We start from the raw sequence: 18,272 nt of genomic DNA, 5'->3' as shown, positions 1-18,272 counted from the left end.
CTTTTGTCCATGTTTGAACCAAGGCTGTAATAAGGTCAGGAGCTGAGTGGCCCTGGCAGAACCCAAATTGGGCATCAGTGATCAAGTTATTGCTAATCAAGTGTCGCTTGATAGCACTGTTGATGACCCCTTCCATCACTTTACTGATGGAGAGTAGACTGATGGGGCGGTAATTGGCCGGGTTGGATTTGTCCTGCTTGCTGTGTACAGGACATACCTGGGCAATTTTTCCACATAGCCGGGTAGATGCCAGTGTTGTAGCCGTACTGGAACAGCTTGGCTGGGGGCGCAGCAAGTTCTGGATCACAAGTCTTCAATACTATTGCCAGAATATTGTCAGGGCCCATAGCCTTTGCAGTATCCAGTGCCTTCAGCCATTTCTTGATATCATGTGGAGCGAATCGAATTGGCTAAAGACTGGCATCTGTGATGCTGGGGACCTCTGGAGGAGGCCCAGATGGATCATCCACTCGGCACTTCTGGTTGAAGATTGTAGCAAATGCTTCAGCGTTATCTTTTGCACTGATGTGCTGACTGCTGACAACGGTTATACTTTATCTAGCTTACAACCTCAAAAACTCAGTTGTCAAACAAAATTTTCCTTTCATAAAACCATCCTAACTTTGCCTAATCACCTGATTTTTTTTTTTAAAAGTACACTGTTACAACTTGCTTAATCATAGATTCGAGCATTTTCCGGACAATTGAAGTAAGGCTAACCGGCCTGTAGTTCTGCTTTCTATCTCCCTGCGCTTACTGAATAGTTATAGCGAGGAGCACCTCAGCACTGCAACCAGGGATGTGGGGCATATCAGAGACAAATAGAATGGACTGTCGTTTATGCTTTTCACTAGCTTAATTGAAACTGACATTTTGATCATTTATTGGATTAAGCATTCAACCTGCTCTCTGGATCAGGCATACTCAGATTCCTCGTGATGTAGCACATCTTCAGTAGAAAAGTCTTGCTGTCTTTGGCACTGTGATTTGGAGAACTGGAGCCAGCAGATCCTAGATGTGGAGAATGAGGAGACAGACTATCCCACGCCAGGTCTGCTATCAATGAGGGCTTTTTCAAGTATGGCGTCACTTCCTGGATGTAAGTGACTGTAAGGGAAAGGTCACAGGTCAAGCAGAAGCAACCATTCAACCCATTCTTTCCTCAATTCTGGCCAGTTAAACAATACAAGTCAGCATGTGAACAATCGCATGGTACTATTTCTATGGAAGTTTATATTGCAGTTACTTGCACACATCCAACTTTCTTAGCACAATTAAGCAATGTTGCGTTAAAACCAGTCAACATTGACCAGCTAGGACAGGATACAGTAAGGGATCAGCACATGGTGCATTATAGGTGTGAAACAGTAAAAGACCAAATCTGAGTCTTTCCCTTCTCTGATAGATTTCTCCACCATTCCCCCCATCCCTGGCACAAGTTCAATCTTCAGTGTTTGTAACTTCATATCTATTCCCAGTGATGTGCTGCTGATATCCAGATTCCATCTATATATCGAGTGCACTGATGTGCAAATTAAGGCAGCCAGTGTTGCAGAATGTAGTGGTGGTGGTGGTGGTGGTGGTGGTGGGGTAGTTCAGGGTGGAAGAGAAAGAGGTAGGCCAGAGGCAGAAACAGAAAACACATCTTATACTGGACCCAAGGAAGGAAGACGCAAGCTTGTAATACTGGCTAAAGGAGGTACACATTCATCTTTGGGAACAATTTTCATTGCATTTAAGGGCAATCATTTGACAAGTTGTGGTCCTGATCCACAACCTGATTTTTCTGCCTCAGTTACAAGGTCAAACAATTGCAATGATGCAAATCAAACAGGATGAGCAAGAGAAGCTGCTAATACCCCTGAACCACACCACCACAAGCTGCTGCCTGAACAGCTGCTGCGATTTGTCTGTGGCCAAGATAGTTATACTTTGTCACCGGCATTTATCTAATTCAATCTCACATAAAAACTTGCCAGCAACATATATGCTCAGTCTCCAGTGATGGCACAGGAAACATATGCTCAGCTTACTTTCAAATCCATCTTGGCGAATTAAATACCCAAGTTGGAACTGAGAGCTCTGTGCTGCCACTAATAACCACAGGGACCATCCACATCTCAGGAATGCACTTAAACAGGATGTGACTAATTACAGGATGAAAGTCTCAAATACACATTTATAAATCTTCAATTGGAATGCTTTTCTGTGGGGCGTACTAGTTTAGAAAGTGCAGGCGGAAGCTCAGTTTTCAGATGCTATCATGCCAGAAATAATTTTGGAGAAAAAGTTAAATGGTTGGAAGTTACAACACAAGTAAGCCATTCAGCCCAACTGCTCAATGTCAGCATCAAGCCTCCCTGTGAGCATATAGTTTGAATCATTTACCCTGCTTCCACAAACCTTTCCTCATCCAATACTGAATCTAATCTTGCATGTTTACACTTTCTGCCTCAAACCCTGACCTTGGAAAAGAACAATGTGCATTGGAAGTCAAGAAATTTGGGGATCCTCATAAGATAAGAAATAGGAGCAAAAACAGGTTACTCAGCCTCTCAAGCCTGCTTTGCCATTCAATGGCTGAGTTGCTCTTGGCCTCAACGCCACTTTCCCGTCTGCTCTCCATAATCCTCGACATTTATAGGTCAAAGATTTGTCTCAGACTTGAATACATTCAATGAATACATTCAATACAGTCTCTACAGATACTTGGGAGTGGTGGGTTCTAAAGATTCATGACCCTCTCAGAAGAAATTCCTCCTCATCTCCAACTTAAATGGGAGACCCCTTATTCTCTAACTGTGCCCCCTAGTTTAGATTCTCCCATGGGGAAAACATCCTCTCAGCATTTGCCCAGTTAAGCCCCCTTAGAATCTTATACATTTGAATAAATTCATCTCTCATTCTTCTAAACTCCAATGAGTATAGGCCCAACCTGCTCAACCTTTCCTCACGAGACAAACCCTTTCATCCCAGGGATCAGTCTAGTGAACCTTCTCTGAATTGCCTCCAATATAAGTATATCCCTGCTCAAGGGGACCAAAACAGTACAGTACTCTAGGTATGGTCTTTCCAATGCCCTGTACAGTTGTAACAAGACTTCCTTACTTTTATACTCCACCCCCCTTGCAATATTGGCCAACATTCCATTTGCCTTCCTCATTCCTTGCTGTACCTGCATGCTGGTGTTTTGTGTTTGATGTACAAAGACACCCAGATCCCTCTGCACTACAGCATTCTGCAGTCCCTCTCCATTTAAATAAGTTAAGTATCTTGCGGAAAGGTTTGAGGAACAGGCTCCCTCAGAAGGCTGGAACAGTTAGTACTGATTCACTCAAATCCAAATGAGATAGGTTTTTCCCAGATATTTTGGAGCACAGTATGCGAGTAATTCAAGACATGGCAGGTGATGCATGGGTCATGCTAGAGATGATCAGATTATTTGGGAAGGGGCACGCAGCAGGGCACTGCAGAAACTTAACAAGGCTCCTTAGACAGCAACTTCCAAACTCATGACCACTACCATCTAGAAGGACAAGGGCAGCAGATAGATGGGAACAGCACCACCTGGAAGTTCCCTTCCAAGCCACTCACCAACCTGACTTGGAAATATATCGCTGTTCCTTCACTGCCGCTGGGTCAAAATCCTGGAACTCCCTCCCAAACAGCACTGTGGGAGTACCTACACATGAGCGGTTCAAGGCCGCAGCTCACCACCACTTAAGGGCAAATTGGGATGGGCAATAAATGCTGGCCCAGCCAGCGACACCCACATACTGTAAATTAAAAAAACATTCAACCATTCCCAGTTGTCTCACTAAAATAAAAACAAAATACTGCAGATGTTGGAAACCTGAAATAGAAATAGAAAATACTGGAAAAGCTAAGCGGATCTGGCAACATCTGGGGAGAGAGAAACGGAGTTAACATTTCAAGTCAAACATGACTTCTTTAGGCTTCTTCAGGAGTTCTGAAGAGTCATACTGGACTCATAAAGAAGCCTAAAGTCGTCATATTTGACTTGAAATGTTAACTCTGTTTCTCTCTCCCTGGATGCTGCCAGACCTGCTGAGCTTTTCCAGCATTTTCGTTTTTATCCCAGTTTTCTCACCTGAGCTTGCATATTTAATGGATGCCAGAATGTTGGGATTGGTAGACTTCTCCTTTTAGGATACAGTTCCCAGACTGGAGTTTGCAACCGCTGACTGCTTGAGTGTGTCAGTCTGCGTTTTATGGCCATGCAGCAAGTGATATCCTTACATTAAGAACAGTAACATTAATCGAGTTCTGATGGGGAGCTCAGCAGAATTAGTCAGTGTTGCAATGCCAGTGCACAGGTCAAAAAATAAAAGGTTCCCATTCCAATTTGTTTAATCGTCAAAGCCGAGAGACAAATTTTGCCCTGACTAAAATTCAACAATAATCATTGTTTGACCTACTATCTCAGGAAGGAACCTGGTCACAAGATTGAAAATGAACAAAAGCTTTCACATTGACTTGCTCCCATGGAGCAGTACCTCCCAGTCTGCCCCATTGAGAATTTTTCTTAACGTGACTGACTAGCCAAGAACTGAAAGGCACAAAGATAGTTGAAGCACAATATCAGCATCAAGGTCAGTCGAAATGAAACAAATCCCATTGATGCAGGAAGCCTGCTCAAGGAAACAAGATTATAGAATCAGACTAAACTCTCATCTTCCAGCAAATCTCCTCCTGATTTCAGTGACATTTTCCACTGTCTTCTCTAAACACGAAGTACATACTGGAGAAGGTGAAGAAAAGATTTACAAGGGTGAAACCAGAAATATGCGAGTGTACACATCAGGAAAGTGTTGAAAGACTGTGTCATGTTTCTCTTGAAAGAAAGCTGAACGATGACCTTAGAGACATTTAAAATTATGAAAAGTTTTGATTGAATGGATACAGAGAATATTTCCTGTTGCAGGAAACAGCATAACTGGATACTAGCAACAGAAGGTAGCCATCAAGAAATCCAATCAGGAAACAGAAAAAAACTCCCTTACCCACAGAGGTGAGAACGTGGAACTTGCTACACAGGGAATGGTTAAAACGAATAGTATAGATGCATTTAATTTTATTTTATTCATTTACAGGATGTGGGCTTCGCTGGATCAGCCATTATTTACCACCCATCTGTAATTGCTCGAGGTGGCAATGGTGAGCTAAGGGGAAGCTAGGAAAGCATACGAGGGAGAAGAGAAGAGGGTTATGATGGCAGATTTGAATGAGACTCCGATCTATATTAATGACTTAGATGAAGAGACAGTGAGTAACGTATCTAAGTTTGCTGATGAGATGATATAAGACTAAGTAGGAAACTAAGCTATGAGGAGGACACGGAAGAGGCTACAAAATGATACAAACAGGCTGGGTGAATGAGCAGCAAGGTAGCAGATGGAGTATAATGTAGAGAAGTGTGAAATTATTCACTTTGAATAAACCAACAGAATATCTTATACAAGGTGAGAAGCTTTTAAGTGTTGATGCTCAGAGACTTGGGTGTGCTTGTACAAGAAACACAAAGTTAGCATGCAGATGCAGCAAGCAATTAGGAAGGCAAGTGGCATGTTGGTCTTTATTGTAAAGGGATTGGAGTACAAGAAAGAAGCCTCTCTATAGTTGTACAGGGTTTTGGTGAGACCACATACAAATTAGGAGCCATTCGATCCCTTGAGCTTGCTCCGCCATTCAATAAGATCATTGCTGATTTGATTTTAACCTCACATTCCTGCTTCCCCCAATAATCTTTCACCCCCTTGCTTATCAAGAATCTAGCTACCTCTGCCTTAAAGACATTCAAGGACTCTGCCTCAGCCATCTTTTGAGGAAGGGAATTCCAAAGACTCATAACTTTCAGAAAATCTTTTTCCTCACCTCTGTGCAAAATGGGCGACCCCTTATTTTTAAACAGTGACCCCTAATTCTAGATTCTCCCACAAGTGGAAACATCCTCTCCACATCCACCCTGTCAAGTCCCCTCAGGACTTTTATGTTTCAATCAAGTTGCCTCTTATTCTTCCAAACTCCAGCAGATACAAGCCTAATCTGTCCAACTTTTCCTCATAAAACAAGCTGCTCATTCCAGCTATTAGTCTTCTTTGAACTGCTTCTAATGCATTTAGTTCTTTCCTTAAATAAGGAGATCAATACTGTACCACAATACTCCAGATGTGGTCTCACCAATACCCTGTATAACTGAAGCATAATCTCCCTACATTTGTAAATTCCCCTCAGAATAAATAATAACACTCTATAAGCCTTGCTAATTACTTGCTGCATCTGCATACTAATCTTTTGTGATCCATGCACGACGACACAACCACACCACTGTTCTCATCATCCAAGTCATTTCCCAGCACTGATCCCTGTGGCACACCACTCGTCACATCCGGCCAACCAGAAATGGGGCCATTTATGCCAACTATGTTTCCTGTTAGTTAGCCAATCTTCTATTCATGCCAATATGTTACCCCCTACATCATGAGCTTTTATTTTCTGCAATACCCTTCGCTGAGGCAACTTATCAAATGCCTTCTGGAAATCTAAGTACAGCACATCCACCAGTTCCCCTTTATCCACAGCACCTGTCTGAACTCCAATAAATTGGTTAAACATGATTTCCCTTTCACAACGCCATGTTAACTCTGCCTTGAATTTATCTAAATGCCCTGTTATAGTGTCTTTAATAATAGCTTCTTTTTAATTTAACTCATTCTCGGGATGTGGGCTTTGCTGGCTGGGCCAGCATTTATTGCCCATCCCTAGTTGTCCTTGAGAAGGTGGTGGTGAGCTGCCTTCTTGAACCGCTGCAGTCCATATAATGTGGGTACACCCACAGTGCTGTTAGGGAGGGAGTTCCAGGATTTTGACGCAGCGACAGTGAAGGAACGGTGATATATTTCCAAGTTTGGATGGTGAGTGACCTGGAAGGGAACTTCCAGGTGGTGGTGTTCCCATCTATCTGCTGCCCTGGTAGTGGTCATGGGTTTGGAGGGTGCTGTTGGAAAAGCCTTGGTGAAATCCTGCAGTACATCTTCTAGTTGGTACGTACTGCTGCTAACGTGCGTTGTTGGTGGAGGGAGTGAATGTTTGTGGACGTGGTGCCAATCAAGCCGACTGCTTTGTCCTGGACATTGTCAAGCTTCTTGAATATTGTTGGAGCGGCACTCATCCAGGCAAGTGGGAGTGTTCCATCACACTCCTGAATGTGCCTTGTAGATGGTGGACAGGCTTTAGGGAGTCAGGAGGTGAGTTACTCGTCGCACCATTCCTAGCCTCTGGCCTGCTCTTGTAGCCACAGTATTTATATGGCCGTCCAGTTCAGTTTCTGGTCAATGGTAACCCCCCCCCCCAGGGTGTTGATAGTCGGGGATTCAGTGATGGCAATGCCATTGAACGTCAAGGGCTAATGTTAAGATGGTCATTGACTTGCATGGCGCGAATGTTACTTGTCACTAGTCAGCCCAAGCCTGACATTGTCCAGGTCTTGCTGCATTTGGACATGGACTGCTTCAGTGTCTGAGGAGTCGCGAATGGTGCTGAACATTGTGCAATCATTAGCGAACATCCCCACTTCTGACCTTATGAAGATGGTTGGGCCGAGGACACTACCCTGAGGAACTCCTGCAGTGATGTCCTGGGACTGAGATGACTGACCTCCAATAACCACAACCATTTTCCTTTGTGCTAGGTTATGACTCCAACCAGTGGAGAGTTTACCCCGATTCCCACTGACCCCAGTTTTACTCGGGCTCCTTGATGCCACACTCGGTCAAATGCGGTCTTCATGTCAAGGGCAGTCACTCTCACCTCACCTCAGGAGTTCAGTTTGAACCAAGGCCGTAATGAGGTCAGGAACTGAATGGCCCTGGCAGAACCCAAACTGGGTGTCAGGTTATTGCTAAGCAAGTGCCACTTGATAGCGCCGTTGATGATCCCTTCCATTAATTTACTGATGATTGAGAATTGACTGATGGGGCAGTAATTGGCCAGGTTGGATTTGTCCTGCTTGCTGTGTACAGGACATACCTGGGCAATTTTCCACATAGCCGGGTGGATGCCAGTGTTGTAGCTGTACTGGAACAGCTTGGCTAGGAACACGGCAAGCTCTGGAGCACAAGTCTTCAGTACTATCGCCAGAAAATTGTCAGGGCCCATAGCCTTTGCAGCATCCAGTGCCTTCAGCTGTTTCTTGATATCACGTGGAGTGAATCGAATTGGCTGAAGACTGGCATCTGTGATGCTGGGGACCTCCGGAGGAGGCCAAGATGGATCAACCACTCGATGTATCTGGCTGAAGATTATTACAAATGTTTCAGCCTTATCTTTTGATGTGCTGGGCTCCTCCATCATTGAAGGTGGGGATATCTGTGGAGCTTCCTCCTCCAGTTGAGTTGTTTAATTGTCCACCACCATTCACAACTGGATGTGGCAGGACTGCAGAGCTTAGATCTGATCCGTTGGTTGTGGAATCACTTAGCTCTGTCTATCACTTGCTGCTTCTGCTGTTTGGCAGCAAGTAGTCCTGTATTATAGTTTCACCAGGTTGACACCTCATGACACCACTCTTGGTGATGACACTGATGTCCCCCACCCAGAGTACATTCTGCGCCCTTGCCATCCTCAGTGCTTCCTCCAAGTTGTGTTCAATGTGGAGGAGCACTGATTCATCAGCTGAGGGGGGGTGCGGTACACCTTGGTAATCAGGAGGTTTCCTTGCCCATGTTTGACCTGGATGCCATGAGGCTTCATGGGGGCCAGAGTCGATGTGGAGCACTCTTAGGATAACTCCCTCCTGAATGTATACCACTGTGCCACCACCTCTGCTGCTGGGTCTGTCTTGCCGGTGGGACAGGACATACCCAGGTCCGCGACATGATCTGTAAGGTATGATTCCGTGAGGATGACCATGTCAGGCTGTTGCTTGTCGAGTCTGTGAGACAGCTCTCCCAATTTTGGCACTAGCCCCAGATGTTAGTAAGGGGGCTTTGCAGGGTCGACAGGGCTGAGTTTGCTGTTGTTGTTTCCCATATCAATGTTGATGTCCAGTTTCATTCCTTTCGACTGTTTACTGGTTTGAAACAACTGAGTGGCTTGCTCAGCCATTTGAGGGCATTTAAGAATCAACCACATTGCTGTGGGTCTGGAGTCACATGTAAGCCAGACCAGGTAGGGATGGCAGATTTCCTGCCCAAAAGGACATTAGTGAACCAGTTTTTACAACAATTGACAATGGTTTCATGATCATCATTAGACTTTTAATTCCAGATTTTTATTGAATTCAAATTCCACCATCTGCCATGGTGGGATTCAAACCCGGGTCCCCAGAGCATTACCCTGGGTCTCCGGATTACTAGTCCAGTGAATCTAAAACACAGGGTCACAGTCTCAGGATAAGGGGCCGATCATTTAGGACTGAGATGAGGAGAAATTACTTCACTCAAAGGGTTGTGAATCTTTGGAATTCTCTACCCCAGAGGATTGTGGATGCTCCATCATTGAATAAATCTAAGGCTGTGCAATTCTCAAGGGCAATTAGGGATGGGCAATAAATGCTGGCTAGCCAGCGACACCCACAACCCATGAATGAATTTAAATAAAGACTGGAACAGACAAATTTTTCATCTCTCAGGGCACCAAAGGGTATGGAGAGTGGGTGGGAAGATGGAGTTCAAACTCAAGATCAGCCATAATCCTATTGAATGGCAGGGCAGGCTCGGTGGGCTGTGGGGTCTACTCCTGCTCCTATTTCTTATGTTATGAGAAAAGGTGGGGGGAGGCTCGAATGCAACATTTACACCAGCATGGACTGGTTGGGCCAAATGGCCTATTTCTGTTCTGTAATATCCTATGTACTACATTACTCCCTGCTCTCTGTTGCAATTGTCACAATAATAGTCAGCCTAATTTTCCTTGCTGTCCATTTGTCTTTCATCTGATGCACAGTGTACGCTAATCATGCATCAGACAGATGTGAGTTTCACTGAATTATACCTGCTCTGATAAATACAGCATGATTTAAACTTGAGGATGTCCTTTCTCCACCCAAGCTTCGTATCAGCATCTGCACAATGGAAACCAGGCAAGAAAGCAGCAGAGAAACGGCAATAGGATTATTGGTGCTGTTGGCAAACGATTCAGGAGGATAGACCAGCGCCCACAACCTGATGTACTAAGGTACCAAATGCACATTTCCAACATCTCCTTCAATTTCAGACCATCACTATTCACAGCCGCTTCCATTGTCCATTAGAAACGTGAGGAACAGTGAGCACCGAACCTTCAGTGCCCAACCACCACACCCCGCTGCCCGGGCTCTGAACGCTCACTCTCTCTCAGACTCAGACGTCTACAGCACAGAAGGAGGCCATTCAGCCCATCATGTCCGTGCTGGTCAACAGAGATCTGACTACAATAATCCGATTTGCCAGCGCTTGGCTCATAGCCCTGGAGGCTAATGGCAATGCAAGTGAATATCTAAATACTTCTTAAATGTTACGAGAGTTTCTGACTCAGCCACCCTTTCAGGCAGAGTTCCAGATTCCCACCACCCTCTGGGTGAAAAAAATTCTCCCCAATCCCCTCTTAGCCTTCTACCTCTTACCTTAAATCTATGCCCCCTGGTTATTGACCTCTCTACTAATGGAAAAAATGCCTTCCCATCCAGTCCATCTATCCCCTCATAATCTTATACACCTCTATCAGGTCCCCTCTCAACTTTCACTGCTCCAAGGAAAACAACCCCAGCCCCATCCAATCTTTCCTCATAGCTCAGACCCTCCAGCCCAGGCAGCATCCTGATAAATCTCCTCTGCACCTTCTCCAGTGCAATCACATCCTTCCTATGATGTGGCCTAACTAGCGTTTTATACAGTTCCAGCATAGCCTCCCTACTCTTGTATTCTATGCCTCAGCTAATAAAGGCAAGTATCCCATATGCAAAAACAGAATTACCTGGAAAAACTCAGCAGGTCTGGCAGCATCGGTGGAGAAGAAATCAGTTAACGTTTTGAGCCTTCATGGCCCATCGGCAGAACTGAAGCATAGTTAGAAGAAGGGAGAAATATAAATTGGTTTAAGGTGGGTGGGGGGGAGAGAGAGACATTGACAGTGTGGTGATTGTGGAGATGAGCAGATAATCAAAAGATGTCACAGACAAAAGGGTCAAAGAGGTGTTTTGTCTGAGAAAAGTGCTAATTAAGAATGGAAGACAGGATATTCAAAGTACAGCTCTAGTGGGGGTGGGGTGGAAAGGCTAACAAGGTTTTAGTTTTAGATTTAAAAATAATGGAAATAGGTGGGGAAAGAAGAATCTATATAAATTATTGAAAAAAAAGCGGGGGGGGGGAGGGGGGGAAAGAAATGGGGTGGGGATGGGGGGAGGGGGAGTTTAAGATCTAAAGTTGTTGAATTCAATATTCAGCCCGGAAGGCTGTAAAGTGCCTAGTCGGAAGATGAGGTGCTGTTCCTCCAGTTTGCGTTGGGCTTCACTGGAACAATGCAGCAAGCCAAGGACAGACATGTGGGCAAGAGAACAGGGTGGAGTGTTAAAATGGCAAGCAACAGGGAGGTTTGGGTCTTTCTTGCGGACAGACCGCAGGTGTTCCGCAAAACGGTCGCCCAGTTTGCGTTTGGTCTCTCCAATGTAGAGGAGACCGCACTGGGAGCAACGAATGCAGTAGACTAAGTTAGGGGAAATGCAAGTGAAATGCTGCTTCACTTGAAAGGAGTGTTTGGGCCCTTGGACGGTGAGGAGAGAGGAAGTGAAGGGGCAGGTGTTGCATCTTCTGCGTGGGCATGGGGAGGTGCCATAAGTGGGGGTTGAGGAGTAGGGGGTGATGGAGGAGTGGACCAGGGTGTCCCGGAGGGAACGATCCCTACGGAATGCCGTCAGGGGGGGTGAAGGGAAGATGTGTTTGGTGGTGGCATCATGCTGGAGTTGGCGGAAATGGCGGAGGATGATCCTTTGAATGCAGAGGCTGGTGGGGTGATAAGTGAGGACAAGGGGGACCCTATCATGTTTCTGGGAAGGAGGAGAAGGCGTGAGGGAGGATGCGCGGGATATGGGCCAGACACGGTTGAGGGCCCTGTCAACGACCGTGGATGGAAAACCTCGGTTAAGGAAGAAGGAGGACATGTCAGAGGAGATGTTTTTGAAGGTAGCGTCATCAGAACAGATGCGACGGAGGCGAAGGAACTGACAGAATGGGATGGAGTCTTTACAAGAAGCGGGGTGTGAGGAGCTGTAGTCGAGGTAGCTGTGGGAGTCGGTAGGCTTGTAATGGATATTGGTGGACAGTCTATCATCAGAAATTGAGACAGAGAGGTCAAGGAAGGGAAGAGAAGTGTCAGAGATGGACCATGTGAAGATGATGGAGGGGTGGAGATTGGAAGCAAAATTAATAAATTTTTCCAGGTCCCGACAAGAGCATGAAGCAGCACCGAAGTAATCATCGATGTACCGGAGAAAGAGTTGTAGGAGGGGGCCGGAGTAGGACTGGAACAAGGAATGTTCCACATACCCCATAAAGAGACAGGCATAGCTGGGGCCCATGCGGGTACCCATAGCCACACCTTTTATTTGGAGGAAGTGAGAGGAGTTAAAGGAGAAATTGTTCAGTGTGAGAACAAGTTCAGCCAGACGGAGGAGAGTAGTGGTGGATGGGGATTGTTGGGGCCTCTGTTCAAGGAAGAAGCTGAGGGCCCTCAGACCATCCTGGTGGGGGATGGAGGTGTAGAGGGATTGGACATCCATGGTGAAGAGGAAGCGGTTGGGGCCAGGGAACTGGAAATTGTTGATGTGACGTAAGGTGTCAGAGGAATCACGGATGTAGGTGGGAAGGGACTGGACAAGGGGAGAGAGAAGGGAGTCAAGATAACGAGAAATGAGTTCCGTGGGGCAGGAACAGGCTGACACGATCGGTCTGCCAGGACAGTTCTGTTTGTGGATTTTGGGTAGGAGGTAGAGGCGGGCCGTCCGAGGTTGGGCGACTATCAAGTTGGAAGCTGTGGGAGGAAGATCTCCAGAGGAGATGAGGTCAGTGACAGTCCTGGAAACAATGGCTTGATGTTCTGTGGTGGGGTCATGGTCCAGGGAGAGGTAGGAGGAAATGTCTGCGAGTTGACGCTCAGCCTCCGCGAGGTAGAGGTCAATGCGCCAGACAACAACAGTACCATCCTTGTCAGCGGGTTTGATGACAATGTTGGGGTTGGACCTGAGAGAACGGAGTGCAGTGAGTTCAGAGACAGACAGATTAGAATGGGTGAGAGGAGCAGAGAAATTGAGACGGCTAATGTCACGCCGACAGTTCTCAATGAAAAGATCAAGAGAAGGTAAGAATCCAGAGGGAGGGGTCCAAGTGGAGGGAGAATATTGGAGGTGGGTAAAAGGATCCGTTGAACGGGGAGAGGACTCCTGCCCAAAGAAGTGAGCACGGAGACGAAGACGGCGGAAGAAGAGTTCAGCATCGTGCCGAGCCCGAAATTCATTGAGATGAATAACTATGCTTCAGTTCTGCCGAAGGGCCATGAAGGCTCGAAACGTTAACTGATTTCTTCTCCGCCGATGCTGCCAGACCTGCTGAGTTTTTCCAGGTAATTCTGTTTTTGTTTTGGATTTCCAGCATCCGCAGTAGCTTTTTGTTTTTATCTAAGTATCCCATATGCCTTCTTAACACCTTATCTACCTGCCCTGCTACCTTCAGGGATCTATGGATATGCAAACCAAGGTCCCTCTGATCTTCAGTACTTTCCAGGGTCCTACCATTCATAGTTAATCCTTCGCCTTGTTAGCCCTCCCCAAGTGCATTACCTCACACTTTTCCAGGTTGAAATCCATTTGCCACTGCTCTGCCCACCTGACCAGTCCATTGATCTCCTCCTGCAGTTTATGGCTATCCTCTTCACTATTTACCACCCTACCAATTTTCGTGTCATCCATGAACTTCTTGATCACCACCCCTCCCCTACATTTAGGTCCAAATCATTTATGTGCACCACAAACAGCAAGGGCCCCAGCACCGAACCCTGCGGAACCCCACTGGAGACAGACTTCCAGTCACAGAAACATCCCTCTACCATCACCCTCTGCTTCCTGCCTCTCAGCCAATTGTGGATCCAATGTGACACTTTGTCTTGGATCCCACGGGCTCTTACTTTCTTGACCAGTCTGCCATGAGGGATCTTATCAAAAGCCACGCTAAAGTCCATGTAGATCACATCAAATGCATTACCCTCATCAACACTCCTGGTTACCTCCTCAAAAAATTCGACCAAATTTATCAAACACGACCTTCCCTTAACAAATCCATGCTGACTATCCCTGATTAATCTGTGTCTCTCCAAGTGGAGATATATTCTGTCCCTCAGAATTTTTTCTAGTAACTTCCACACCACCAAGGTTAGGCTGACTGGCCTGTAATTTCATGGTCCACGCCTTCCTCCCTTTTTTAATAATGGAACAACGTTAGCAGTCCTCCAGTACCTCACCTGTAGCCAAAGAGGATTTGAAAATTACTGCCAGGGCCCTTGATATCTCTTCCCGTGCCTCCCTCAACAGCCTGGGATGCATCCCATCCGGGGCTGCAGATTTATCCACTTTTAAGGCCACTAAACCCGCTAGTACCTCCTCTCTCTCTATGTTAATTTCCTCTAATGTTTCACAGTCCTCCACCCTGATGTCTATACCCGTGTCATCCTTTTCCATTGTGAAGACCAATGCAAGATATTCATTGAGGACTGTACCCACGTCTTCGGGTCCACACACACATTACCTCTATGGTACCTAATTGGCCCTACTATTTCCTTAGTTATTCTCTTGCTCTATATATATTTTAAAAACCCCTTTGGGCTTTCCTTTATTCTACCCATCAATGCTTTCGCATGCACACTCTTAGCTTTCCTAATTTCCTTTTTAAGTTCCCCCTGCACTTTTTATACTCCTCTAGGGACTCTGCTGTATTGAACCCTCGGTATCTGCCATAAGCTTCTCTTTTTTCCTTAATCCTGACCTTTATGTCCCTTGACATCCAGAATTCTCCAGACTTGGTCCCCCCTTTGTCTTTACAGGAAGATTTGCCCTGTGCTCTCGCTATTTCTTCTTTGAATGCCTCCCACTGCTCTGACACAGTTTTATCTGCAAGTAGCTGCTCCCAGTCCACTTGGGCTAAATTGTATCTCATCTTAGTAAAATTAGCCTTTCCCCAGTTTAGGACTTTTATTCCCAGTGCAACCTTATAGCTTTCCATAACCATCCTAAATCTAACTGAGTTACAGTGGATGCCGGGACGCTGAATAAATTTGAGGGGATAGACAGATTTTTAATTAGTAACGGGTTGAAAGGTTATGGAGAGAGGGTGGGAAATTGGAGTTGAGGCCAAAATGAAATCAGCCCTGATTGTAATGAATGGCAGGGCAGGCTCGAGGGGCTGAATTGCCTACTCCTGCTCCTAGTTCTTATGGTCACTATCTCCAAAATAGTCCCCAACTGATACAACTTCCACCTGTCTGGGCTCATTTCCAAATATTAGGTCCAGAACTGCCCCTTCCCTTGGTTGGCTTTCTACATACTGGCTAAAAAGTTATTCCGGATGCAACTTAAGAATTTTGCTCCCTCCCTACCTTGCACACTAAAACTATCCCAGTTAATATTTGGGTAGTTAAAATCCTCTACTATTACTGCCTTATTATTCTTACACTTCTCTGAAATTTGATTACATATTTGATCCTCCATCTCTCCCTGACAGTTTGGGAGCCTATAGTACACACCCAACAGCGTGTTTGCCCCTTTTGTGTTTTTTACTTCTACTCACATGGCCTCATTTGATGATCCTTCCAAGATATCATCCTTCCTCACTGATCAATATTGTGACACCCCTTCCTCTTCTATCCCCCTCTCTATCTTGTCTGAATCGTCCACCCTCCCCACTCCCCCCGGTCCCCCTCCCAACCCCACCCCCCAACCCCGGTCTCACCCCCTCCCCCCCCCCCCCGCCCCCCCCGGCCCGGATCGCCCCCCACCCCCCGGTCCCCCTCCCCACCCCCCCACCCCGGTCTCACCCCCCCGCCCCCCCCGGCCCGGATCGCCCCCCACCCCCCGGGGCCCTGAACCCCCCCCCCTCCCAAACCGGGCTCTGACCCCCGGTCTCTCCCCCCCCCCCTTACCCTCCAGGGTCACCTCCCTGCCGGCTTTCTTCAGCGCCTGCACGGCCTGGTCGTGTGTGGCGTCCCGCAGGTCGGTTCCGTTGACGGCCAGGATGGCGTCGCCCACGAACAGGGCCCCGGTTCTCTCGGCCGCCAGGCCCCGGAATATCTTGGAGATGAGGATGGGCATTCGGTTCTCCCGGCCGCCCTTGATGCTGATGCCGAGGCCGCCGGCTTCCTGCTTCACCACCCGGACGGTGCGGACCCGCTCGGATATCCCGGGGCCCGGCCTCAGGCTGCTGCTCTCCGGGGGCAGCAAGGCCGCCAGGCCCCGGCCCGGGCTCCCGGCTCCAGGCCCCGCCGGGCTCATATGCACCGGGCTGGGGCTCCGCGGCCGGGGGCTCCCATTGGAGAGACCGTCCCAGGGCCCGGGCCCGGACTCAGACCCCGACTCCTCGCTGCTCAGCTTCAACCCCTCGCCCCGGAGCTCGGCCATCACCCGGAACCAGCCGCGGTCCCGGAGGAAAAGCTCCAGCGGCCCGGCCCGAACCGACAACCCGGCCGCCATCTCCCGCGCCACGGCCAACCAATGGGAGCGGGACATGGCCAACCAATGGGAGCGGGACATGGTCAGCCAATGGGAGCGTGACATGGCCAGCCAATGGGAGCGCGACATGGCCAGCCAATGGGAGCGGGACATGGCCAATCAATGGGAGTGGGATATGGTCAGCCAATGGGAGCGGGACATGGCCAACCAATGAGAGCAGGACATGGCCAACCAATGAGAGCAGGACATGGCCAACCAATGGGAGCGGGACATGGCCAACCAATGGGAGCGCGACATGGCCAGCCAATGGGAATGGGACATGGTCAGCCAATGGGAGCGCAACATGGTCAGCCAATGGGAGCGGGACATGTCCAACCAATGGGAGCGGGACATTGTCAACCAATGGGAGCAGGACATGGTCAGCCAATGGGAATGGGACATGGCCAACCAATGGGAATGTGACATGGTCAGCCAATAGGAGTGGGACATGGCCAGCCAATGGGAGTGCGACATGGGCAGCCAATAGGAGTGGGACATGGACAGCCAATGGAAATGGCACATGGGCAGCCAATGGGAATGGCACATGGGCAGCCAATGGAAATGGCACATGGGCAGCCAATGGAAATGGCACATGGGCAGCCAATGGGAATGGCACATGGGTAGCCAATACAAGCTCAGAAAGGTAAAACAATTTTAAACTGAATAGTGGGGGAAAGGGATCTAACTTGGGAAGATGTGGTAAACCAAAGAGTAGAGACAAGGTAAGGGAGGAAGTTATAATATGGGAAATGAGAAACAGACTGTGACAGGAAGGGACAGAGAGCACAATTCTACGAGTAAATCAGCAGATAAGGCTAGATGCTACAAAAATAATAAAAGGACAATACTAAAGGCTCTGTATCTAAACACAAGTAGCATTCGAAACAAAACAGATGAACTGACAGCGCAAATAGAAATAAATAAGCACGATTGGAACGCCATTATGGAGACATAGCTACAGGATGATAGATTGGGAACTGAATATTGAAGGGTATCTGAAATTTAGGAAGGACAGGAAGTTAGGAAAAGGTGGTGGGTAATTAATGATGGCATTAGCCCATTAGAGAGGGATGGCCTAAGTTCAGTGGCTTGGGTTCAGATGAGAAATGATAAAGTTAATAAGTCACTTGTGGGAGGGTGTACAGGCCTCCTAATTGTAACTACACAGTAGGACAGAGTATAAAGGAAGAGATAATGGGAGCTTGTCAGAAAGGTACAGCGATAATCATGGGGGATTTTAATCTACATATAGACTGGAAAAATCAGATCGGCAAAGGTAGCGTAGATGAGGAGTTCATAGAATGTTTTTGGGATAGTTTCTTAGAACAGCACGTTTTGGAGCCAACCAGAGAGCAGGCTACACTAGACCTGGTATTGTGCAATGAGATAGTATTAACTGATAACCTCCTAGTGAAGGTTCCCCTAGGTAGCAAGATTGAATTTTACTTCATTTTGAGGGAGAGACAGGTGCGTCCAAGACTAGTATTTTAATTTAAATAAGGTCAATTATGAGGGCATGAAAGTG

The 18,272-nt window shown here is 47.2% G+C and overlaps 1 protein-coding gene across 1 annotated transcript in view; it reads right to left on the bottom strand.

Annotated features, from left to right (window-relative positions):
- The window catches only part of sntb2 (syntrophin, beta 2), a 55,224-nt gene extending 38,464 nt beyond the window's left edge, over positions 1-16,760 (bottom strand). The window contains exons 1-2 of the mRNA XM_078544745.1: positions 16,183-16,760; positions 903-1,107 (exon numbers count right to left, since the gene is read on the bottom strand). Coding sequence (XP_078400871.1) covers positions 903-1,107; positions 16,183-16,729 — 752 coding nt within the window. The 5' untranslated portion in view covers positions 16,730-16,760. The remainder of the gene's footprint in view (positions 1-902; positions 1,108-16,182) is intronic.
- Positions 16,761-18,272: the final 1,512 nt, after the last annotated feature.

This window comes from Cetorhinus maximus, chromosome 6 (genome assembly GCF_964194155.1).
Source record: "Cetorhinus maximus chromosome 6, sCetMax3.hap1.1, whole genome shotgun sequence".
NCBI lineage: Eukaryota > Metazoa > Chordata > Chondrichthyes > Lamniformes > Cetorhinidae > Cetorhinus > Cetorhinus maximus.
Note: the sequence above shows the minus strand (reverse complement) of the source record. Positions and strands in the feature narration are given on the sequence as shown.